The sequence below is a fragment of the Geotrypetes seraphini genome, chromosome 4 (genome assembly GCF_902459505.1).
Source record: "Geotrypetes seraphini chromosome 4, aGeoSer1.1, whole genome shotgun sequence".
Classification (NCBI taxonomy): domain Eukaryota; kingdom Metazoa; phylum Chordata; class Amphibia; order Gymnophiona; family Dermophiidae; genus Geotrypetes; species Geotrypetes seraphini.
The window spans coordinates 125,653,628-125,678,848 of NC_047087.1; the positions used below are offsets into that span (position 1 = coordinate 125,653,628).

The 25,221-nt window shown below is 42.0% G+C and overlaps 1 protein-coding gene across 1 annotated transcript in view; it reads right to left on the reverse strand.

Moving 5' to 3' along the window:
- Window positions 1–23,874, reverse strand: part of DPT (dermatopontin) — a 56,793-nt gene extending 32,919 nt beyond the window's left edge. The window contains exon 1 of the mRNA XM_033943292.1: window positions 23,471–23,874. Within this exon, the coding sequence (XP_033799183.1) occupies window positions 23,471–23,766 (296 nt within the window). The 5' untranslated portion in view covers window positions 23,767–23,874. The remainder of the gene's footprint in view (window positions 1–23,470) is intronic.
- Between the last annotated feature and the right edge of the window lie 1,347 nt (window positions 23,875–25,221).

Genomic DNA, 25,221 nt, shown 5'->3' on the forward strand with positions numbered 1-25,221 from the left:
GCCTCCTTGAGGTCTAGACACACTGCAGACAAACAGCCTAGAAAACCATTAAGAAATATGTTTCAAAAATGACCATTTGGATATTTTAGCAAACAAACTTTCAAATGCCACGTTATGCCATTTTTTGAACATTTTTCTCTTTTGAGAATGAGTCCCATAACCTACCTGTAGTTAGACCTTTACTTGCAAATACATTTGAAGAAGGATCTTTCCCTATGTCAGAGATGCCAAACTCAAATACACAATGGGCCAAAATTAAAAACTTGGACAAAGTCGAGGGCCAACCTTGATATTTATTGAAAAAATGTCTACAATTCAGGAAGTTTTTCCTTCTCATCAAATATAACAATGAACCTTTTCATATGGAAACAAGGAAATCTCTCAAAAATAGGAAAGCCAAGAGAACAGAAAAGCCCAGGGAATACAAATAAATGCAGTGATTCCTTTGCCAATTGCTGGTTACATATGGTGAACACCGATGGAAAGCTGGCATAAGAAGAAAAACAGAGAGAGTATTCAAAATGTTGTGTAGAACCTTTGCTGAAACGGCGCTAAAATATCAAAAGATCAACAAAAAAAAACATACTGTAAAAATGGTGACAATGCGATTACTCTGAAAAAAAGATCGCGATCAAAAACAGTAGTGCAAAGTCCTTACCTTGTGCAGTGAAACCACACTGTTCATCAAGCTGTGAAAACAAAAGTAAAAATGGCGCGATCTCCGTGAATGCTAAAAAATAAAAAAGCCACGGGAAAGGTCACATGACCAAGCCGACATCAACGGAGAAAAAAAGTGAAAAAATGAAAAGAAAGGGGTGCAAACAGAAGGGGCACAAATTATAAACTTATTGACTGGACTATACAAATTTAAAAACTTAAAAAAAAAAACATATCATGAAACTAAACGCAAAAACAGGGGGGGAAGTTCCAATCTGCCCGACAAAAACAGGCTGAATGTAGGGAAACAAACAACAGGATCACAATCAAGTTTGACAATCATTGGCCCAAGAGCAAACAGTAGAATACTCCCAAAGCTGTGACAAGAACTTTTAAAGCAGAAATACCAAAAAAGCAATTGCAAAAGAGTCCAGTCCTACTGCAATGCAGTGTGAGACTGTGAAGAGCTGGAGAATACCGCGGAAAATTATAAAAACGTCAGACGTGATGATGTGCCTAATGGAGACATGAGCCGATTGGGTCAAAAAACTGTCTACTGGTGGGCCAGCTCTAGTAGACATATGATATTTTCCTGCGGGCCAAATATAATTATACTGGGCCTGAGTTTGACACCCCTGCCCTATGTGGTATTTCTTAGGCAAGGCTCTGTGTATTCACTACACAATAATAAAAGGCCCTGGGATCTCTTCAAGTTGCCCTAGATTGGATCTGTATAATTTTTTTTTCTCTGGTCCAATAGTTCCACTTTTCTTTTTTTTTTTTATCCTTCTCAGTTGGAACACAGTGTCTTAAGCCTTCATTCAATAAGAACTGGGGGATCTTTGTTATGTTTATATAGATTCATCCTCCTGCTGTTCCTAACCTGATCATTGCAGCAAGATTCTAAGTCTAGAAACCAGGAGTCAAGAACCAGGGCTGCTTCCAGAACTCCGTATCATGGATTCTAGATTTGACTATCAGGTGTTGCCGTGAACAACAATCATGATTCTTTCCTATGTAGTGCCTGTGAATGTAAGTAGGATCTGGGAATTGGACTGGGCACCTTTAGCATGGGCATGATGTTTGGATTCCTTTAGGCTATTAGTTATTTCAGTCTTCAATTCAAAGATAATGGCTTAGTACAGTGTTTCTTAAGCCTGGAGTAATCCTTAGCCAGCCTGGTTTTCCGAATATCCAGAATGAATAGACATGAGATTTTATTTCTATTTACGTCTGTTTATTTTAAAATTTATCCCCTGCCTGATACCAAGGTGAGTTACAAATAACATATATAAAATCCATTTACATCATAAAAATATCATCATGTTTCTATAAAAGATGGGATTGGCATGTGGGATCTCTTCGTGGAGGTAGTTAGGGGGTGGGCCATTAGTGTGGGCAGACTAGATGGGCCGTGGCCCTTTTCTGCCGTCATGTTCTATGTTTCTATGTTTCAATATCAAATTCTATTAGCAGCCTCTAATATTACTAAAGAACCTGCATTTCTTAATCATTAAAAGCTTGCATAAAAAGATGTGTTTAAACAATTTACAAAACTGGTCATTAACTTTACAGAATCTCAAAGTTCCTGGTACTTAAGCCACATTTTCGCGCTGCCACTGAAAAAGCTGACTGACCTGTTGCCACATATCGAACAGTATCAGTCTTCAAACTCATAACAGATTCTGATCTCAGTTTCCTATTAGGTAAATAGTCAGTGCTTGTAGTGAGTATGATGGTGCTTAACCATACAAAACTCAATGAACTATTAGCATTGCTTTATATTGGACCTTCCAGCCCAGGAGTGGCTCAAGGCAATCTAAGATGGCGTCCCCTCCCCCTCACTCCTTCCTCAAAACTACAATCAGGGAGTAAGGTGAGTGGGAGTGATAGAATACAGCAAACTGACAGGAGCCAAATAATTAGGCATAGACTTCTCCCTCCATATTCGTGGTTTCAGCATTCACGGTTTTTAGCTTGCTGGCTCCTCCCCCAAAATTTGCATAGAGAAATTGTTGATTCCAAGCATTTACAGAGAAAATCGCCGATTCCCAGCATTTTCTTCACTGTGTTTTGCCTCTCCTTCAGGAACAGGCCAGGTCTTCCACCATGTTATTCGCGGTTTCACCATATTCACAATGGTTTCACAATATTCACAGTGGTTCTGTTAATCCCCTATCACAGCGAATACGGAGGAATAAGTGTATTACAAAATCATGACAATACATAAACCATATATATTTATTTAGGCTGCACATCAAATAATTGTGATTAATCGCAATTAAAAATTTTAATCATATAAAGCAAACCCCCTCAGCACTGCAAATGTTGTAAACACTAGCACATCTCCAGGGATCAGGGATGTAGGTCTTTTATTAAACACAGGGTGTGAAGAGTTCTTTTCCAGGTGAAAAAGACAAGGCAGGGGGGAAGGGGCAAAAGAGGGAGTGAAAGAAGGAAAACACAGGCCAACACTTAGCAAAAAAAAGAACAACATATATATGAGATCATAAACTAGTAACATAGGACCAAATTCTATAAATGGTGTTCCGATTGTAGGTGGCGGTAGGCACGTTTTTTAAAAAAACGCCCGTTATAAAAAAAAGCATCCCGAGGCAGGCCGCCTACACTATAGGTATTTGTTGCTGTTGAGGGAGATGCGTAGGGATGCTTAAGTTTGCCCAAGGCTAGGCGTGGGCGTAATTTCACCCAGAAGTGGTCTCAGGTGAGCTTAGGTGGCTCTAGGCGTCTCCTAGGGCCACGATAGGTGCCTGAAATGTAGGTCAGCAAAATGCTGGTCTACATTTTAAATAGATGCAGCTGCTGAGCTGATCGTGGCAAGGGAATCTCCCTGCTGCGATCAGTTTTGTGCCCACAGCAGAGAACCCGTCCACCCCGTGAAGTCAGCTGGCAAGAGAAGTGCTCAATATTGAGGAGAGGTAATCTTAAACTATATCCTATATTTTATTATAAAATTACCATACCATTCCATACCGCAGCCTGGGAATGATTCTCGACTCAAACCTGTCGCTCTCAGATCATGTATCAAAATTAGCGTCTTCATGTTTCTATTACCTACGCCAGCCAAAGTGCATCTGTGCTTACTTCTCAGAGAACAATTTTGCCCAGCTATTATATGTGTTTGTGTTATCCCTCTTAGACTATTGCAACACGTTACTAGTAGGCTTACCAGCAAAAAAAAACATCTCCCGTCTCCAAGGCGTGCAAAAAGCTGCAATCCGACTCCTGAAAAACCTGTTTTTTCACGATCACGTCACCCCTGCACTAAGATCCATGTACTGGCTGCCTATCCAAAAATGATGCGTCTTTAAAGCCTTGGTTCTAGCTTTTAAGACATTCCACACGATGATACCAAGCTACATAGCATCAAAACTACAAATTTATGTCCCCAACTGATCACTGAGATCCCAAGCAGAAAAACGGCTAGCCATTCAACCCAGTTGCTCACTCACATCTGAAACAGCCCGGAAAAGCTCTTATTCCCATTTCATACCCAGATTATGGCACATCATCCCCCCATCTGTCAGATCTTTAAACAGTCTATGAAACTTCAGGAAGGCCGTGAAAACCTTCCTCTTTACAAACCCAGCTCCTTAGCTTACATCTGCATCCCTGACTGACCCTTACGTCGAACCAAAAACCCACCATACTTCAATGACGCACAAACCTACAAAGCTATTTTACCTTCCATTAGGCTATGTCCATATGGAAAATGATGTAATTTAAACCACCATGGGCTGTGTTCTCAGAAAATGCTGCAATTTTTAAAACACCCTATGTCCACTGTCTATATTTTCAAATCTTTATGTTATAACTATACTGTAAAAGCTGAAATTTATACCTCTATGTACACCAAGTTTGTTTTTCTCACCAAAGTTTCTTACTTATACTGTGAACGTACTCTTGCAACCTGTTCTGGGCTCCTTTGGAAGGATGGGCTAAATCAGGGGTGCCCAAATGGTCGATTGCAATCAACCAGTAGATCGCAAAAGCAACGCGAGTTGATTGCGTTGCCTTTGCGATCTTGTTCTTCCTGCCTCCCCGAGCTAGGCCAGGCACGTACAAGCGCTGGACCCACCAGCCTTTACCTCTGACGTCAATTTTGACATCAGAGAGGAAGTTCTGGGCCAGCCAATTGCTGCCTGGCTGGCCTGGAACTTTCACTCTGACGTCAGAATTGACGTCGGAGGTGAAGGCTGGTGGGTCCGGCACTTGTACACACCAGGCCTGGCTCAGGGAAGCAGGGAGAAATCGGTGTGGTGGCTTGGGGGGGGGGGGGCAGGGAGAGAGAAAGAATCAGAGAAGTGGAGAAATCGGCGCGATGGCTTGGGTGGGGCAGGGGGGAGAAAGAAAGACTGGCAGGCTGGGGGAGACAGAAAGAAAGACATAAATAAAGAGAGGAGCAGGGGGAGAGAGAAAGAAAGAGAGACAGAAAGAAAAGGGGAGGGGCATAAAGAAAGAAAGGCAGAAAGAAAGAAATATTGAATTTACAGAAGAAGAAAGTGCAACCAGAGATTCATGAAATCACCAGACAAAAAGGTAGGAAAAATGATTTTATTTTCAATTTAGTGATCAAAATATGTCCGTTTTGAGAATTTATATCTGCTGTCTATATTTTGCACTATGGCCCCTTTTTACTAAACCGAGATAGTGGTTTTTAGTACAGGGAGCTGTTTTTAGTGCAGGGAGTGTTAGAAGCTGCATGGGGCATTCAGCGCAACTCCTTTCACTAAAAACTGCTATCGCGGTTTAGTAAAAGGGGAGGGGGTATATTTGTCTATTTTTGTACAGTTGTTACTAAGGTGACATTGCATATTTTAAAGTCATCTGCCTTGACCTCTGAAAAAAAAACCTGATTACAAATGATAATTAACATTTTCTCTGCGTACAGTGTGCTTTGTGTTTTTAAAAAAATTTTATTATTGGTAGATCATTTTGACTTGTTCATTTTAAAAGTAGCTCGCAAGCCAAAAAAGTGTGGGCACCCCTGGGCTAAATAAATAAATAAATTTAAATGCTAAAATTGTGTCCGACTATATCCCACTGCTTTAGAACAACAAACCGTCAGTACTGAATGTACATAACTTTTGAGTCGATAGTTACTTTCAAAAGGTCATTTATAAATGTCCAAATTATATTAAATGGTTGGGTAGCTTTCTCCTTTAGCAAACTAGATAAGTATTTTGAAATGATAGGAAAAAGTTTGTGGAGTCTAGGAGATTGTAGGGTAGATTGGAAAATGTTACAATTCTAAAAGTATAATATGGGTTTTTTAATGTGGCTAGACCTCACACACTGTTTATTATAGGGACCTTGCTTCAGCTGGGATTATATATATACTGTACATATATATGAGTACCCTAGAAAGTACTAGAGCCACAGAAGAGCATAGAGGAGAAAGCTAAATATTGACACTCAGTGGTCTCAAACTCAAACCCTTTGCAGGGCCACATTTTGGATTTGTAAGTACTTGGAGGGCCTCAGAAAAAATAGTTAATGTCTTAAAAAAATGACAATTTTGCATGAGGTAAAACTCTTTATAGTTTATAAATCTTTCCTTTTGACTAATTCTTAATAATAATATTGTAATTTATAGCTAAAGAGACATATGATCAAGAAACTGTTTTATTTTACTTTTGTGATTATGATAAACATACTGAGGGCCTCAAAATAGTACCTGGCGGGCCGCGCGTTTGAGACCTTTTCTCATGGTGCACTGTGAGTTCATTTTTTTTTTTTGGCTTAGTACCTAACATGCTTTTGTTTTCTCATCTTCACCACTATTCCATATATCATATTCTTACTGTCTGTAACAGCCATGCTATTCTCCCTCAGCCAACTTTGGAGACAGTGTTCACTACCATGGGGATCAGGTCTCCATAGGTGCTCTAGAGCAGTGTTCTTCAACCTTTTTACACCTGTGGACCGGCGGAAATAAAATAATTATTTCGTGGACCGGCAAACTACTAAGACTAAAATTTTTTTAAAAACCATCGCCGCCCCATCCCCGCGAGCTCGGTCCCACAAACCATCTGATCCCATCTGCACAAGCCTCAAATAGTTATGATTTTATATTGAACATATTTTATTAAAGTTTAAAAAGAAACAATATTCTATACAATTGTCATTTTATAAATACAAATAATACAGGGCAAAGATCAACAAAAACCCTGTCTCCCCTCCCCTTCACATATATCCCCTCTACTATCAAGAAAACTGAATAAGCTAAATTATTACAGAATGCTACACAAATATCATGTAATAGAATATCACAGTCACACATGACAGGAATGGTTTTAGGGAGTAGAACTAGGGCAACTGCCCCCTGGTCAGAGAGAGCCCTAAGCCAGCTGGAAGCTAAAGAAGTAGTAGTGCCTGGGCTTTGCACTCCCCAGTTATGTCTAGCAAGATACATACTTCAAATCTGATATATTTGAATCACAAGATAGAAATAAAATTATTTTTTCTACCTTTTGTCATCTCTGGTTTCTGCTTTCATTGCCTATTCACTCTCTTCCATCCAGCGTCTGCCCTAAGAACATAAGAACATAAGAATTGCCACTGCTGGGTCAGACCAGTGGTCCATCATGCCCAGCAGTCCGCTCACGCGGCGGCCCTCTGGTCTAAGACCAGCACCCTAACTGAGACTAGCCCTACCAGCGCACGTTCTTGTTCAGCAGGAACTTATCTAACTTTGTCTTGAATCCTTGGAGGGTGTTTTCCCCTATAACAGCCTCTGGAAGAGCGTTCCAGCTTTCTACCACTCTCTGGGTGAAGAAGAACTTCCTTACGTTTGTACGGAATCTATCCCATTTCAACTTTAGAGAGTGCCCTCTCGTTCTCCCTACCTTGGAGAGGGTGAATAGTGTTTTTATCTACTAAGTCTATTCCCTTCAGTATCTTGAATGTTTTGATCATGTCCCGTCTTAATCTCCTCTGTTTGAGGGAGAAGAGGCCCAGTTTCTCTAATCTTTCGCTGTACGGCAGCTCCTCCAACCCCTTAACCGTCTTAGTCGCTCTTCTCTGGACCCTTTCGAGTAGTACCGTGTCCTTCTTCATGTACGGTGACCAGTGCTGGACACAGTACTCCAGATGAGGGCGTACCATGGCCCGGTACAGCGGCATGATAACCTTCTCTGTCTCTTCAGTCCAGCATCTGCCCCTTCCATCTATCCTCCTGCCCCCCCCCCCCCCAATTTGGTCTGGCATCCATCATCTTCCTTCTGTTCCCCTCATGGTCTGGCATCTCTGTCCTTCCCTCCCCCCTGTGGTTTTTAGCATCTCTCTTCTCATTTCCTCCACTCAGATCTGATATTGTTCTCTGCTCTCTCTTCCCTTTTCTTCTCTGGTCTTCCTTCTCTATTTTCTGCCTCCATCTAAATTAAATTATTTCTTACTATTTAGTCCCGTTTCCCTCTTTTCACTGTGTCTACCCACAGCTTGTCACCCCTTTCCCTCACCCCTCCATTATCTTACTATTTTCTTCCCCCTTTATTTATCTCCTTCCATCCAGTATGTGTTCTTTCCCCACTTCCATTCAGCATCTGCTCTCCCCTCTCAACTGACATCCATCTGCCTTCTGCTCTCTCTCCCTTCTTCTCACTTCCATCATCTGTCCCCTTCTCTCTCTCATCTCCTCCATTCCATCATCTGCTCCTTCTCTCTCCCCCCCCCCCTCCAACTTCCATTATCTGCCCCCTTCCCCTCACCTTTGCGGGTCACTTTCTTTCCCCTGAGGTGGCTCATGTCAGAGGGGAAGCTTTGGCCGAGCAGAACCGCTTGCAAGGAACAGTGGAACTTACTTGATTGATGTCGATGCTGGGGCCCTTTGCCGTTTGAAGAAGAAAAAAAAAAAGGTGGAAAAAAGGGACCTGCAAAGGCGAGAGGAAGGGAAACCTTCAGGACAGCTGCTCTTTGCCCTCCTTCAGTGACCCAAGAATCCAGACCAGCAGCGGCAGCTCTGTATATTTTTAACTTTGGTACAGAGCTGCCCCTAATCAATAGTTTAGCGCGGTTTCATGAGGCAGCTTCGGGGCCTTTGCTAGGCCGGCCCACATCGCATCATCGAAGCGGGCCGGCCTAGCAAAGGCCCCGAAGCTGCCTCATGAAACCGCGCTAAACTATTGATTAGGGGCAGCTCTGTGCCGAAGTTAAAAATATACAGAGCTGCCGCTGCTGGTCTGGAGGTGCGGAGACAAGGCAGGAGGCAAACGCGGTGGAAGGCAGGAGTCCCGGCACCGCGACTGCAACAGGAAGTTGCAAGTCAGCTGACGCCGGCCTTTCGTTGCGGCGGGGACCAAATCCTTCGCGGACCGGCAAGATTTTTTTGCGGACCGGCACCGGTCCGCGGACCGGCGGTTGAAGAACTGTGCTCTAGAGTGACACCTGATGGCTGATTCATGTATTAGACGACTTGGGATAGCTAGTTTTGGTAAAGGAAAGGGGCATAAAGCAAGAGGGGTCTCATCTATATGAAAAACATGATTTTTATAGTAACAATCCACATGTTGCACAACAAGAGCATACCTAGAAAAATGCAGCATCTTCTTACATACTGCAATGAGCAGTTGAACATCAGTACACCCATTGTAAAACTAAACATGCCAGACTAGTACAGATTGACAAATTAACCCCCCTCCCCCCGCTTTTTTTAAAAATAAAACTGTAGTGTGATTTTTAGTACCGGCCACAGTGGTAACATCTCCGACACTCATAGAATTCCTATGAGCATTGGAGCTGTTACTGCCACAGCCAGTGCTAAAAACCGTGCTATGGTTTTGTAAAAGGGACAGAGGGGGGGGGGGACGGGACGTTAAATAGAAATATGTAGACAAAAGTTAAACTGAACCACCACAAAGCTGGACTCTGCATACAATGCAACACCAGAGAAACAGAAACAGTGATGCATGTCACCTAATATTGTACAAAATATAAAGATAGAGAAATAGCAATCATCACTTTACAAATTAACAAATAAATCCCCCTTTTATGAAGCTGCATTAGGGTTTTTTTTAGTGTAGGCCACGGCGATAAAAGCTCCGACACTCATATGAATTCTATGAGCTTCGGAGCTTTTACCACTGTGGCCGGTGATAAAAAACCCAAACATGGCTTCATAAATCCCTCCCTTTGATGAAGCAACGTTAGACTTTTTTATCGCCAGCTATGGCAGTAAAAGCTCTGGTGCTCATAGAATTCCTATGAGCATCAGAGCTAATATTGCCATGGTTGGTGATTTAAAAAACCTAATGCAGCTTCATAAAGGGGGGAGGGTATTTAAAAATAAACTGAGGAAGGGGTTTTAGTCTCTGAATTAGTCAAAAATGTATTGTGATTAGTCCAATAAAAGGATCACCTTATTTCCATTTTCTATTTATAAATATTTACCAACAAAGCTACAATACTACTTTATCCTAAAGTTAAAAAATAAATTAATATGAAATTTTTTTTCTACTTTTGTCTTCTCTGGTTTCTGCTTTCCTCATCTTCTCATCATTCCACTGTCAGCCCTCTCTCCACCCTTCAATATGGCAACTTCTTTCCTTCTATGCCCCTTCCAGAAACTGTCTGCCTCCCCCTTCCATCTCTCCCTCCACCCCCATTGGTCTGGCATCCATCTTTTTCCTTTCCCTCCCCTCCCCCAATGATCTGGCATCTCTCTCCTCTTCTCTCTTTCCTTTCCATATCCCACACCCCCATGGTCTGGCATTTCACACTCTCCTTTCCTTTCCTTTCTTTTTACTTTTCTTTTCCTTCCCTTCCCTCCACAACCCACTCCCATCATCTAGCATTTCATTCTCTCTCCCTTCCCTTTCCTTTTCTTCCTCCGTCTTTCTTCTCAACTTATTTTCTGCATCTGTCTAGATTAAATTCTTTCTACTATTCAGTCCTCAATTTCTCTCTTTCACTGTGTCTACCTACAGCTTGCCTCCTCTTTCTCACATCCCCCTCCAGTATTTCACTAACTCTATCCTCTTCCCCCCATCCAGCCTGTGCCCTTTTTTTATTTATCCTCTCCTTCCATCATGTGCCCTCTTTCTCTACCCCTTCCATCCAGCATCTTCTCTCTCTGTCCACTTCCATCCAGCGTTTGCCCCTTCTCTCCACTTCCATTCAGTATCTGCTCCCCTTTTTCTCTCCTCTCCACTTCCTTCCTGCAACTGCTCCCCTCTTTCTCTCTCCCATCCCCACTTCCATCCAGCATAGTCTTCCCCTCTTCCCTCCTTACTAACATCCAATGTCTGCCCTTTCTCGCCATCCACCCTTCTTCCATCAGCATCTACCCCATCTCTTTCCCTTCACCCCACTTCCATCAGAATCTGCCCCCTTTCTTCTCTTCCACCACCCTTCCATACCAGTCTCCTGCTCCCTTCTCTTTCCGTGCACCCTAATGCCATTCAGTATCTTGCCCTCCCCCACCATTGCTATAATGCTTCTCGAACCAGCAGCAGTAGCTGTAAACTTAAATGCAGTCATCATAGGACCTTGCTGCATCTTCCCGCGGTTTCCGGCTCTGCTCCGGAACAATGAAGTGACGTCGGAAGGGGTGGACCGGCATTCACTGGGAAGTGCAGGAAGGTCCCACGATGACTGAATTTAAAGTTTGCTGCTGGTTCAGGAAAGCAGCGGCAGAGTAGAGTGAGAGGTTCCGGACCTAGTGTGCTGGCTGTGCACCCCCCTTAGAGCGTGCACCCAGGGTGGACTGCCTCCCTCCTGCCCCCCCCCCCCAGGGTACACCACTGAGAAATGTATTCCACTAGATTCTTGTGTAAGAGTTGGAACAAGTTTGGATTAGACTGTAAGTCCAAAGGAGCAGCAAGACACTGCTGGATTTAAAATTAATAGGAAAGTGTGAGCTAGCATGGTTGAAGTGGGTCACTAAATGATTGACTAATGCTTCTGAAATGGTGACTGCTGACTGACTTCTCTATCACAAAGTACTGGCCAGAACTGGTTCTTATAGTGGAAACAGAGCCTCATTTTCAGTTGAAAAGAGATGGCATGCTTTGCTTCCTGAGGCAGAGTCCTTAGCTGCAGGTTTCCTGCACTGTACCGTGATGTACTTTATTAAACATCAAACTATTGGTACAATTGTGGATTGTGTTAGCAGTATATAATACTATTTATTGTCAGGACTACTCTGATGATGGAGGAAGAGGGTGGGAAATTCCTGCTAGCTTTGATCTTTTAGGGATCTTTTTACTAAGCTGAAGAAAGCACTAGTGCATGCTTACCACAGCTTAAAATGGCAATGCAGGATGCACTTGGGCACGCACAGGCCACATGCTAAAAAGTATTTTACCATTTTTGTTGGGGGAGGGGGTGTCTGGGAGGAGAAAGTAGGCATTCCAATACTAATCAGCAGGTCTTCATTACTGTGCGTGCAGTAACTGGTTAGTATAGGATTACAACATGAGCCCTTACCACCTACAAAATCGGCTTAGTAAGTACTTCTGGGTTAATTCTTTTTAATGACCACGCACATAGAAACATCTCAGTTTGCAGCCTTCTAAAAATGATTTCCAGCGAACCTGAAGCCACAGGCTCGGAGCGCCGCAAGGCGCCGGTGGCACTCCTTCCCCGCTGATTGGCATTGCAGAAGGGTGTCCCGCAGTCTCAGGACCACACCAGACAGGAAAATCAAGAGAAGACGTGTCGGGTGAGTTCAACCATCTTGGATCCCCATTTATCCAACCAGGTCGTGCATGTGCAAGACCGGAGGGTTAGGACTTCGATGGGAAGATAAGACTCAATGGGAAACCAAGGTGGCAAGGGGGCCCCTTCTGGTGACTCAGACAGGCCGTGACCTGTTCGGGCCGCCGCGGGAGCGGACTGCTGGGCAAGATGGACCTGTGGTCTGACCCAGCGGAGGCACTGCTTATGTTCTTATGTTCTATATCTTTTTGAAGGTGTGGTCTCCAGAACTGTACACAATATTCTAAATGAGCTCTCACCATAGTCTTATACAGGGGCATCAATACTTCCTTTTTCCTACTAGCCATACTTCTCCCAATGCATCCTAGCATTCTTCTAGTTTTCGCCATCACCTTTTCAACCTGTTTGCTCACCTTAAGATCATCACTCCTAAGTTCTGCTCCTCTTTTGTGCACAAAATTTCTTCACCTCCTAATCTGTACCGTTCTCTCAGGTATTTTTGCAGCCCAAATGCATGACCTTACATTTCTTAGCTTTAAGGAACAAATTTTATAAATGGCGTCCTGATTTTAGGCAGCCTATTGCTGTTTAAAAGCCAATCGGGATGCAAGTTTTTTGGGAAAAAAAACCTCCTGAAGCAAGCTGCCTACATTGGAGGCACCTCCGGGAAAAAAGTGAGGTGCGAAGGGCCACCTAACCTCACCTAAGGCGCTTAGGCGTGATTTCATCCAGAAGTAGCCTTAGGTGAGCTTAAGTGGCCCTAGGCGCCTCTCTAGGCAATGGAAGGCACCAGAAATGTAGGCCAGCAAAATGATGGCCTACATTTCTGGCGCCTTCAAGTAAATGCGACCGCTGAACTGATCAGTTTAGTGGCCATAGCAGGAACCCGTCCCCTCTCCCCAAACACTACCAGCAGGAGGGATGCCAGGACCTCTGAAGCCAGTCTCCTTCACCTCTGAATGTCCGTGACAGGAGGAATGCACAATTCCTCCTGCCACCACCCTGCTAACATATCCTCCGGCAGGAGGGATGCCCAGTCCTTCCTGCCAGACACCCTCCCCTGTAAAGACCATGGCAGGAGGGTTGCCCAGTTCCTCCTGCCAGAACCCTCCACCTCCGTAAAGCCTGGGCAGGAGGGATACCCAATCCCTCCTGCCGGAACCCCCTTCACCCGGACCCCCCTCTAACCTTGAATCGTTGGCCAGCTGGAAAGCTTCTGCCTGCGTTTGGCCGGTAGGCCCGCTTCCACTGTAATGGCGGGCCTGTCCCTTCCTGGTGCATCATTGGCCCAGGTGTGGTCTTTACAGGAGGGGGTGTCCGGTAGGAGGGACTGGGCATCCCTCCTACCAGAGGATGTATCAATGGGGTGACGGCAGGGGGTCAGTGACCACAGGGGGAGTATGGAGGGGTCAAGCCTGCATCCCACCAGTGGTCATCTGGTTAGTTTGGGTACCTTTTTGGCACTTATTCAATCTTAAAACAGGTCTAGCCCCAAATGTAAAAACTGTGCCTTGGACATAATCTTAATTATATTTAATTATGGCAGAAAAACGTTGAAGTTATAAGCTTTCCCTAGTCCCGCCTACACCATGCCTCTACCATGTCCCCTTAATATTTATACAAACAGCATATACGATGGGTATTCAATTTATCTACCTCAGTAGGAAAGAAAAGTTTTCACAAATTTTTTGTTTTATTTTTCAATAGAGTCTCCTGATAGTTCCATACACTTCATCTGCTTTTCCTGCAAAGACTTTAACCCCTATTGAAAAAAATTCTTCTGTTTGACTTTCAAACCAGGATGTCACAGCTTCAGGACGACACAAACCAGGACTTCTTCATCATTTGAAAACCACTGTCCATGGAGAGATTTCTTCAAAACTCAGAGAACAGGAAATAATTTGAGGAGCCTGATCAGGATTGTAGGGTAGATTGTTCAACTGCTGAAATCCACATTCTCGGATGGAAGCCTGTGATTATTGTAACAGGTGCATCAGCATATTATCATGAAAAAGCAGCATGCCTGCTGTGAGTTTTCCTTATCTTTTCTTCTTGATTGACTCCTCAAAGTGATCGTTGTCTTGGCATAACTCTCCCCAGTTATGGTTGTCTTGTGTGGCATGAACTCCAGAAACAAAAGTCCTTCATCATCCTAGACTTTGACTGCAGATTTTTCTGACTTGAACTTTTTTTGGGGGTGGGGATGACTTGTGCACTGATCAATTTTGGATTCAGGAAGTTTATATATACAATGAGGTCTACTATCTTCTCTGTCACTGCCCCCTCTCTTTGGAATAGTATTCCAAATTATTTACATGAAGAATCAAATCTTAATAACTTTAAGACGAAGCTAAAGACATTTCTCTTCCTTGATGCCTTTGAGACCTAACTGTCCTTTTAAGGGCAATTAAGCGAAAATACTATTGAGTTTAACAGCAACCCTCCCTATTGTTTTTTTCCTAATTGTTCTCTTTTGCTTTGCCTAATGTAGTTCATGCCTTTTACCTTTTGTTCTTGTTTGTCATAAGAACATAAGAAACGCCTTCACCGGATCAGACCAAGGTCCATCTAGTCCGGCGATCTGCACACGCGGAGGCCCATTTAGGTGCTCCTTGTTGGAGACCCGGATTTTCCATATCCCTCAATATGATTTGCAAGAAGGTGTGCATCCAACTTGTGTTTGAAACCCAGAACAGTAGCCTCTGCCACCACCTCCTCTGGGAGAGCATTCCAAGCGCCCACCACTCGTTGTGTGAAACAGAACTTCCTGACATTTGTCCTGAACCTGCTGCCTTTCAGTTTCAGGCTATGACCTCTTGTCCGTGCCACATCTGAAAATGTCAGTAATGCTGTTTCCTGTTCAATTTGGTCAAATCCTTTTAATATTTTAAAAGTCTCAATCAGATCCCCACGCAGTCTTCTCTTTTCGAGGGTGAACAGTCCCAGTTTTCCGAGGCGTTCCTTGTAGCTTAAATTCTCCATGCCTTTGACTAGTTTCGTGGCTCGCCTCTGCACCCTCTCTAACATAATTTTATCCTTCTCAAGGTATGGAGACCAGTGTTGGACACAGTATTCTAAGTGTGGTCTGACCATTGTTCTGTAAAGTGGCATTATAACAACTTCTGACCTACTCGTGATCCCCTTCTTAATCATGCCTAGCATCCTATTTGCTTTCTTTGCCGCCGCCACGCATTGAGCCTTTGTCTTTGTTTTTAATAGTTTTTTTTAGTTTTAATAGTTATAATTACAGTTTGGGGACGTATTGTCACCTCAAACTTGTATTTTAGTTAAAGTTTGTTTTCTGTTTTTACAAATTTGTACACCGCCTAGAAGGCTGATTGGGCGGTATAAGAAATTTTAATTAAATTTGAAACTTGAAACTTGAGGATCAATTTTGGATTCAGGGATTCAGGATCTCTGATCAATTTTGGATTCAGGATCTCTGAGATAGATCCATGTCTCATCTCCAGTCACCAAACGATGAAAAAAAATTAACTTGGTTTACACGGAGCATCCTCAAGCTTTCCTGAAAGTGCTGGAGCTTCTTGGCCTTCTGACATGGTGTCAGCATTCTTGGAACCCATCTTGCAGTAACCTTAGACATACCCAACTTTTCATGAATTATTTTCCAAACTATACCTGCTGAGATGCTCAGTTCTTCGGGAAACCTTAATTCATCTGTCTAACACAATTAAATCCTCAACTTTCTTGCATGTTTGTTTATTTATTTATTTAAAACATTTATAGCCCACATATCCTGCAATTCTAGGCTGGTAACAATGCAACATACATAATAAAATAACACACACTCACAATAATAAAAAACAACAACATGCAAATGACATTAAAAAAAACTATTACAATCAAAACAACTACAGGCATTAGAGTAAACAGTCAAAAGACATATCAAGCATAAAATTGAAACCACAGATTACGACAGGAGCACTTGTTTGAAAAGCATGGTTTTTAACATCTTCAAGACGCCATCCAGTGTGAGGGTCATTTTTAACAGGGCTCTCTACCCTACTTAAACTACTTCCTCCAAAATTTTACTTTGTAGGATGATGGGGCAGACTCACCATGCGTTCATGGATTTCCTTTTTGCTTTTTCCCTTCTTTTGTGAGAAATGTTATCATTGAACGGTGCTCCTAATCCCACAGTTTCTTACTTGATTCGCATGAGGACTCTCCTTACATCCTGTCTCTTGGAATGTTAGACTCACACTGAGCTGCAACTGTGCATGAGACATGTTACAACATGCACAGACTTGTTTCAACATGCTTGCTTTCGTTCATACTCAGGTAGATAAATTATTGAACGTCCCTCACATATCCATCTAGAACAGTGTTTCCCAAGTCAGTACTAGAGTACCCCTTGCCAGTCAAGTTTTCAGGATATACAAAATGAATATGCATGAACTTGATTTGCATACACTGCCTCTGATGTATGCAAATTTTTTTCATGCATATTCATTGTGGATATCCTGAAAACCTGACTGGTGAGGAGTACTACAGGACCGACTTAGGAAACACTGGTCAAGAAAATAAGTTTCAAAAATAGCAAATTGGAAGGATTTGGCAATAAAAATGCCCATCTGCCCCTTTATGTCACTTTTTGGACATCTTTCTTTTTTGATTCCCATAGAATCAAAGCCTTTCATATTATCATTAAAATAGCATCAAGAGCTTCTTTAAAGACTGATAAACCATAGAAACAATCTGTGTTTATGTTTAAATGTTTATTTTTTTCCCTTGAATTTACAAGTTCAATTGTGAGGGGGGGAGGGAGGGTAATTTATTATTATAAATTGTACAAGGTATTTGATTATATGATAATAAAGGGTGGGAAGGGTGGGAGATAAGAGCATATCATTTGTACCATTGATGATTATTAAGTGATATATTTATTGTTAATTTGTTTGAATATATTGTCACACTTATTGTAAGTTTGAAAATGAATAAAGATTTAAAAAGAAAAAAAAGAAAACTTAATATACTGCTTATCTTTGGTAAGACCTAAGCGGTTTACAATACAATTTACATAATACAACATTAAAGTGAAAAGAAATTCATCAAATCATAGGAAAGACTAGTCATTTCAAGGACACACCACAAACATATCACTTACAATTTCCCTGGATTGTTCCCCATACCCCTTATCCAGACAACTGTATCTCAAAAGCCTGATGGACGAAAAATAATTTTAGTTGAATCTTAAATTTCTGAAAGTTCATTTCCGCTTGGACTTCTCTTGATATAATATAGAAACATAGAGTATGATGGCAGAAAAGGGCCGTCGGCCCAACAAGTCTGCCCACTCGAAGAACCCTCCCTCAACAAGAACCCTCCCTCTAAGAATTTCCCAGAGTGAACCCACTTCAAGAACCCTTCCTCAACAAGAACCATCTTTTTAAGCATTTCCCCGGAGCGAACTTACATGTTTATCCTATCGCCCCTTGAAGTCAAGTGCGTTACTGGCCTCAACTACCTGACGTGGAAGACCATTCCATCGATCAACCACTCTTTCGGTGAAGAAGTATTTCCTGATGTCACTATGAAATCTCCCACCCTTGAGTTTGAGCAGATGCCCTCTGGTTGCCGTGGGCCCTGTAAGGAAGAAGATATCTTCCTCCTCCTCAATACGGCCCGTAATATATTTGAATGTCTCTAACATGTCACCCCTTTCTCTGCGTACTTCGAGAGAATATAACTGCAGCCTGCTTAGACGTTCTTCATATGGGAGATCCTTAAGTCCTGAGATCATCTTAGTGGTTATACGGTGAACCGACTCCATTCTCTTCACATCCTTTGATAATGTGGCCTCCAAAACTGAACACAGTACTCCAGATGAAGTAAGGAAGTCCAAATGTCAGGTCATGAAAACAACCATTTTTAAAACTGCAAGACATCTGTCTTTTTTTTCTGAAAATGACTTGTCTAGATGTTCTGGCCCTGAACGTCTATATTTTATGGCCATTTTCGAAAATCAAAATGTCCAAAACAAGCCCATTTGGATGTGGGAGGGACTCATCATTTTAATGGACTGGCCATACAGACAAGTCAACAGAGCAATGGGGCATCTTAGGAGACACTGCTGAGAACTTCATATAAAGTGTGTCAGGTACACAAAACTCCCTTAAAACTTACTATACCTACCCGTCTACCACCCTAATACCCTTATGGCTGCAGGTGTCACCTAAATGGCAGTTCAGTAGGTTTAGAGTGAGTTTTGGTGGCCTCACTTTCCACCATAAATGTAGTGAGTAGGATGGAATATGGGCCTGGATCCCCCTCTCTATGGTTCACCCACCAGGCTACTCCAGACATATACTAGGATTTCCCATATTATCTGCAGCTATCATAGAGGCTGGTATGTACTGTTTCTTTCATTTCTTTAGGGGGGTGGGAGGGGGTCAGCGACTACTGGGGGAGTGAGGGGGGTCATACCTTCCTGTATCCAGTGGTCATCTCAGTTTGGGTACCTTTTTGGTCCTTAGGCACTTGTATAACAGGTCTAACTCTGAACATCAAAATGATGCCCTGGATGTCTTCAAAAATGTTTCATTATCCAAATTCCAAACTCCAACCCACTTTCTAAGCACCAATGTCTGTCTTATTCCCTCTGTAATTCACCTACCTGCTAAGCACCAGTATCTGTCTTGTCATTCCCTCTGCAGTTCCCCCATCTGAGCACTCTGAATTGATGCATCTGCTTGTCCAGTTTATCTGTCATGACTAGACTGTAAGCTCTTATGAGCAGGGACTGTCTCTTCTTTGTTTTGATGTACAGCGCTGCGTATGTCTAGTAGCACTAGAGAAATGATTAGTAGTAGTAGCAGTAGTATTATCACTGCAAGACGTCCAAGTCCTAAGGCTGCCCTAGTCCCGCCCCAAAAATGCCTCTAACACACCACCTTAAGATTTAGATGTACTGGAGGGAAAATGATCTGCAAGATGTCTAAAATGTCTGTTTTGAAAATTGGCACTTGGACATTTTGGCAATTAAAATATCCAAGTGCTCACTTGGAGCGCTAACCTCCTCCCACAGCTTCCAGTATCACCTCTATGTTGACAACTCCCAGATCTACCTCTCTGCGCCAAATATCTCTACTGAAACTCAGATGAGTCTCAGCCTGCCTGTCCGATATTGCCGCCTGGATGTCTCATCAGCATCTAAAATTAAATATGGCTAAAACAAAGATGCTCATCTTCCTGCCTAAACCCACCTCTCCACTTCCCTCGTTCTCCGTCTCTGTGGAGTTTTGTCTGCTTGTAATCTTGGGGTCATCTTTGACTCCTCTCTCTCCTTCACCGCCCAGATACAACATATCGCTAAAACCTGCCGCTTCTTCCTCTATAATAAAATCTATAATATAATCCTTCCAGTTTTGTCTGCTTGTAATCTTGGGGTCATCTTTGACTCCTCTCTCTCTCCTTCACCGCCCAGATACAATATATCGCTAAAACCTGCCGCTTCTTCCTCTATAATATTACCAAAACCCGACCCTTCTTCTCTGAGCACGCTACCAAAACACTTATCCACGCCCTCATCACCTTGTGCTTAGACTACTACAACTCACTGCTCTCAGGCCTTCTGCTTAGCCATCTCACTCCCCTCCAATCTGTCCAGAATTCGGCTGCACAATTCATATTCCGGGAGTGCCATTTTACTCTCCTAAAGTCACTTCATTGGGTCCCGATCCATTTCTAAGTACAATTCAAACTCCTCTTATTGACCTACAAATGAACTCAGCTACCCCTCACTATCTCTCTTCACTTATCTCCCCCTAAGATCCACCCTCCACCTCCCCCCCCCCCGTGAGTTCCACTCAGCTGGTAAGTCTCTCCTTTCTGTGCCCTTCTCTTCAGCTGCCAATGTCAGACTATGTCCCTTCTGCCTTGCTGCTTCATATGCTTGGATCATGCTGCCTGAATCCCTACGGCGGGCTCTGTCTCTGGCAATGTTCAAGGCCCAGTTAAAAGTCCACCTCCTTGAGAGTGCTTTTGACTCCTAACTCCTCTCACCTTGGGTTCTGCATCCCCAACCCTATATGTCTGTCTGTCCAAGTTAGATTGCAAGCTCTTCCAAGCAGGGACCATCTATAAATGTCAAAATGTGCAGCGCTGCATACATCTTTCAGCATTATATAAATGATTAGTAGTAGTAGTAGTAGTAGTAAGTGCCATTGTATGCTATTTTTTTAGGGATCTTTCTGTTTAAGCATTCTTTATACTCCTGCAAGATATCTTAGTCACTGCAAAACCACAGATTGGTGGTACCGCATTCCTCTAAGGCTTATTGGATAGTAACCTCGGAAAGAGGGGGAGGTGGGGTGGCTGGCTCCAACGCTCGGGAATTACTTAGACATCCTATTGAAAATGCTTTTCCACATTTCATTGAATTAGACCATATTAGGAGAGTCAGAAAATATAGGTATTTTGCTGTAAAATTTGTTTCTAGGTTTCTATTTTTCCCTCCCTAATGTTCTTTCCACCTATGGTTCTCCACTGTACTTTAAAGCATTGAATTGTAGTTCTGTCCCTTCTTACCTTGTGTTTTGAGTAGTCTGTAAGTCTGTTGGTCTAACCCATCATTTTTAAATTTTAAATGGTATGTCTAAATATATGTTTATATTTTTTTATTAATGGTGTATCTCGCTTAATAAATCTAAATAAGCAATTCATCAAATTAAAATAAACTTGAAACTTAAAACTTGAATGTTAATTTTTTCCTGTTTGTAATATTTACTGTAAAAGCTCCAGCAAAACCATTTCTTTCTCTCTTTCCCAAGAATCTGGGTTCTCGGGCAGTCCAGATTGCAATTTTAAAGGGTCCGGATTTTCAGATGGTCTGGATTTCTGGTATCTTGACTTGTACTGTACTTAATCTCAGTTTGACTTTATCTCAGATTAGTTTATCTTCAATTGGTAGTAACAAAAACATGTCATTTGCATATGAAAAAATGTAATCCCAAGAGACAAAACAAAACAAAAAGAAATCATGTATATATTAAATAGCATCTGGGACAATGGAGAGCTCTGGGGCACTACACTTGGGGCTCCTTTTACGAAGGTGCGCTAGCGGTTTTAGCGCACGCTGCAATGCCCTGTGCGCTAGATGCCAACGCCTCCATAGAGCTGTCGTTAGTATTTTCCGTGTAGCATGGCATTAGTGCACACGGCATTGAAGCATGCTAAAAACGCTAGCCCACCTTCGTAAAAGGAGCCCTTGGTGTTTCCAATCTGCTGACAAGTGGATGATCATTTTAACAAAATAATGTCTTTGAGTCAGAAATTCCTTAATGCAATTAAACCACTTATAGCTTCCCTGGGCCGCATTGGCTGAAAAAAAATAAAAAATTTTGAGGCCGCACAAGCACGCAAACGCTGCAGCAAGACAGAGGAGGGAGCCGGCAAGATGGTAAACACCTAGGGGCAGCAGAGGAAAACACTGCATCGCCCTCGACCGGGGCCGCACAAAATACTTCACGGGGCCTCAGGTTGGACACCCTGATTAATAGCCTGCTGTATCGTACTAATCTATTACAACCATACATTCTGCAGGGCAAGGAATTTTTTCATAATTTCTGCATAGTAATACCAGGATTGCATAGAAACACTGCTCTGTTAGCCAGCAATGGCTTTTCTCTACATCTTCACTGGCATTTCTGCTAGGTTGTTGTTTTTTTAAAAAAAGGTATGCTCTATATTGAATTTCTATTTTAAAATCTATGAGGGCATCCTGGTGATTTTATGCCTAATAAAGGATAGAAAATGAAAAAAAAAAATGGACTGAAATAAAAGTCTTACTGCAAAGCAGAATCTGGCACAGACCAGCAATAGAGGATGGAATAAAATCTGGACTTGGGCCAGGGATAAACCATTCAGATTAGAACGGAATTGTGAATGCTTCACATTTCTCTTCGATATGTGTTATGCAACATAGCTTTAGCTCCAGCAGTACTTCATCTGTGTCGCAGTCTATTTTATTTATCAGACAGGACCTAGTTGTATCAGTGAGTAGGAGAGATATGGTAGAAATAACATCACAGAAAAGAAGAAATAACACGGTTTCAATGCTGGAAACAGCTCAGGCATGAAATGGCATTCTTTGAATTGCAAGCCTTTCATACAATTGTGAAACAAATGATATTGCTTTATAAAGAAGAAAACTAGACATGAGAAAGATGTGGAAGAAAACAGAAATGACTGGGGTATTAATTAGGATGGGGGGAGGGACATTGTGTCAGTATAGTACGCAGAAATGCAATTCTATAATTTTAAAGACTATATGTGGAGTTTTAGGGATGAAGATGTGCTAGAATGTGGATGGATTAAAACATGTGACCTATCGATTTATTATATAATCAGGATAGCATTATTGAATTATGTTTTATGGTTATGGGGTTATTTTGTAGCAGGGTTCTTAGGTTAATAGGGCAGGAAGGTACCTAGAATTGGAAGTCGTGGCCATCACATCTTCTGGAGAGCAGGTATAAATTTATGTGCACAGAAAGTGTGCGTATATTGCACCTCTGCCTATATTCCACCAAAGTTCTGCCCCTGAGCATGCCAAATATACAAGTATGTGTCGATCATAACCCAGTTTTGCACATAAATCAGCATTTTATGCATGTAAATGATTTTTAAAACTGTCCTTTTGATGTACATCTCATTGAGTGCAACAAGGACTCAACAGTTAAATCCAAATAATACATTTTTTTCATGAAATTATGAATGTTCCCATGCACAAAATTGTGTGCTCTGCAAGGTTTTGTTGCTTTCTGACATTTGTACAGTATATCCGCTCCACTCATTCTTATCGCAGTAGTCCATTTTCCATGCCACTGCTGTATACTCTAGTTCGCATTTTTTTTGCAGCGTCTGACTCAAGTGCATATAACTTTACTTAGCAATGCATTTCATGGTTCAAGTGTCTACTGTATGTAACCTTTTATCTATTACAAATCTTCTGCTCATAACCTTGCTGTTTCTAGGTTCCAGCACCCTTAAAATATACATTTTTAAGAAGGAAGATGTGAGTGCAGCATTATCTGTTACCTTGTGAACCTGGATCACATTTATAATTGCCCTATTAGCTAAGCCAAGAAAGACAGAGTTTAAGATTAGGACCTACCATTCAGTTCCTGCTCGATTGATTTCTTCCCACCAGCACTCCATTGGTTCACCCAGGCTCTGGGGTGTTGGCATGCATCCATAGTTCCACTGTCGGTCAGAGCCTTCCTTCTTGCTGAAGATGCTGCTTACTGACCGTATTACCTCCCCGTGGGCGCACTGGAAGCTGAAACCCTGCCTGTACTGATTGTAATACCCATCATGGTATGAGTAGTCACGTTGGGGATAGTAATAGTCATACTGTCCCCATGCAACAGTCAACAATAGTCCAAGCATGCAGAGAAACCGTAGCAACATGTCGCTTGTGTTTTCTTGCCACCAAATATCTAAATGCTGTCTATGGTCAGGCCCTTTTATACTCTCACTAACATTTGGTCTCCAGATGTTCAGTCTCCTGATCCAAGCAGCATGTCAGTGCTTAGCAGACCCGCTCTCTGCTCTGAGAGTTGGCAGCGTTCTTAAGGTGGAATGCTTTTGGAAGTTTAAGAGCCTTATAATTTACTATATGTGGTGGGGGAGAGGCTGTGAAAGATGTATGTGGTTTGAAAATAATATATTTGGGGGAGGGTGGGGAATTCTAATCTAATCTAATCTAATCTGAACATTAATATTCTACCCAAGGCAGATTACAGTAAGATAACTGGGAAATTTAACTGGGAAATACAAAGTTAACTACAGAAATAGTTCATCATTCATAAAATAAAACAAAAAGTAGGGAGCCTATTAACTAAGCTGCGAGAAGAGCTAGTTCGCACTTACTGCAGCATGAAATGACTTACCGTAGGAAGTGCTTGGGCATCCTGCAGGAAGTTTAAAATTGGTGTGTGCTAACTGCGTGCAAAATTTTTGAAAAAATTTTGTTGGAGGGGTGTGATATCTCTATAATTAAAATTTATTTTTTGATGGTAAACATTCTTTTGATCGTTCAGTAGTATATAACAAATCTCACTGGACTCCGCCTGGACCCATTGATTCTACTTTAGCTGTTTTAAAACAAATAGTTCTAGATGAAGTGGATCAGATTAAATTTACCTCTAAGCACAATAATTTAACAAAATCTGAAAGAGCTGCCTTACAAGATCTGCGAAACAATAATCAAATAGTCATCAAAAATGGAGACAAGGGTGGTGCTATAGTTATGTTAAATAGGTCAGATTATATCGATGAAGCACTTCAATTGAATAACCCAACAGTATATAAAGCAATACATCTTGATCCTACATGTAGACTGAAAACATCAATTTCAAAAATTACAAAAACAGCATTGTCCAGTAGTTTTTTAACTGAAAGAGAACACAAATTCCTCAATGTCATTAATTCCACCATTCCGGTTCTATATCTGTTGCCCAAGATGCATAAGAATCTCAAGAAATCACCAGGACGGCCCATTATTTCCGCCAAAGGGTCACTACTAGAAGCATTGTCATCTTACGTAGACAAGTTTCTACGAGAACATGTGGAATGTCAATCATCTTATATCAAGGATACCACTCATTTTTTAAACATTATTGCTGATTGCAACAATAAAGATGAATCATATTTAATGGTCACTCTTGACATTAACTTTTTATATACCTCCATCCCCCAAGAGGAAGCAATTGAAGCCATTAGAAAGATCTTGGTCACCAGGCCACGCCCACAATCTGTACCCACATAATTTTTACTGCAATTAACAAGGATGCAGGAAAATTATTTTTTATTTTTGGATAAACTTTATGTACAGTTATCGGGGGTAGCAATGGGCGCCACTTT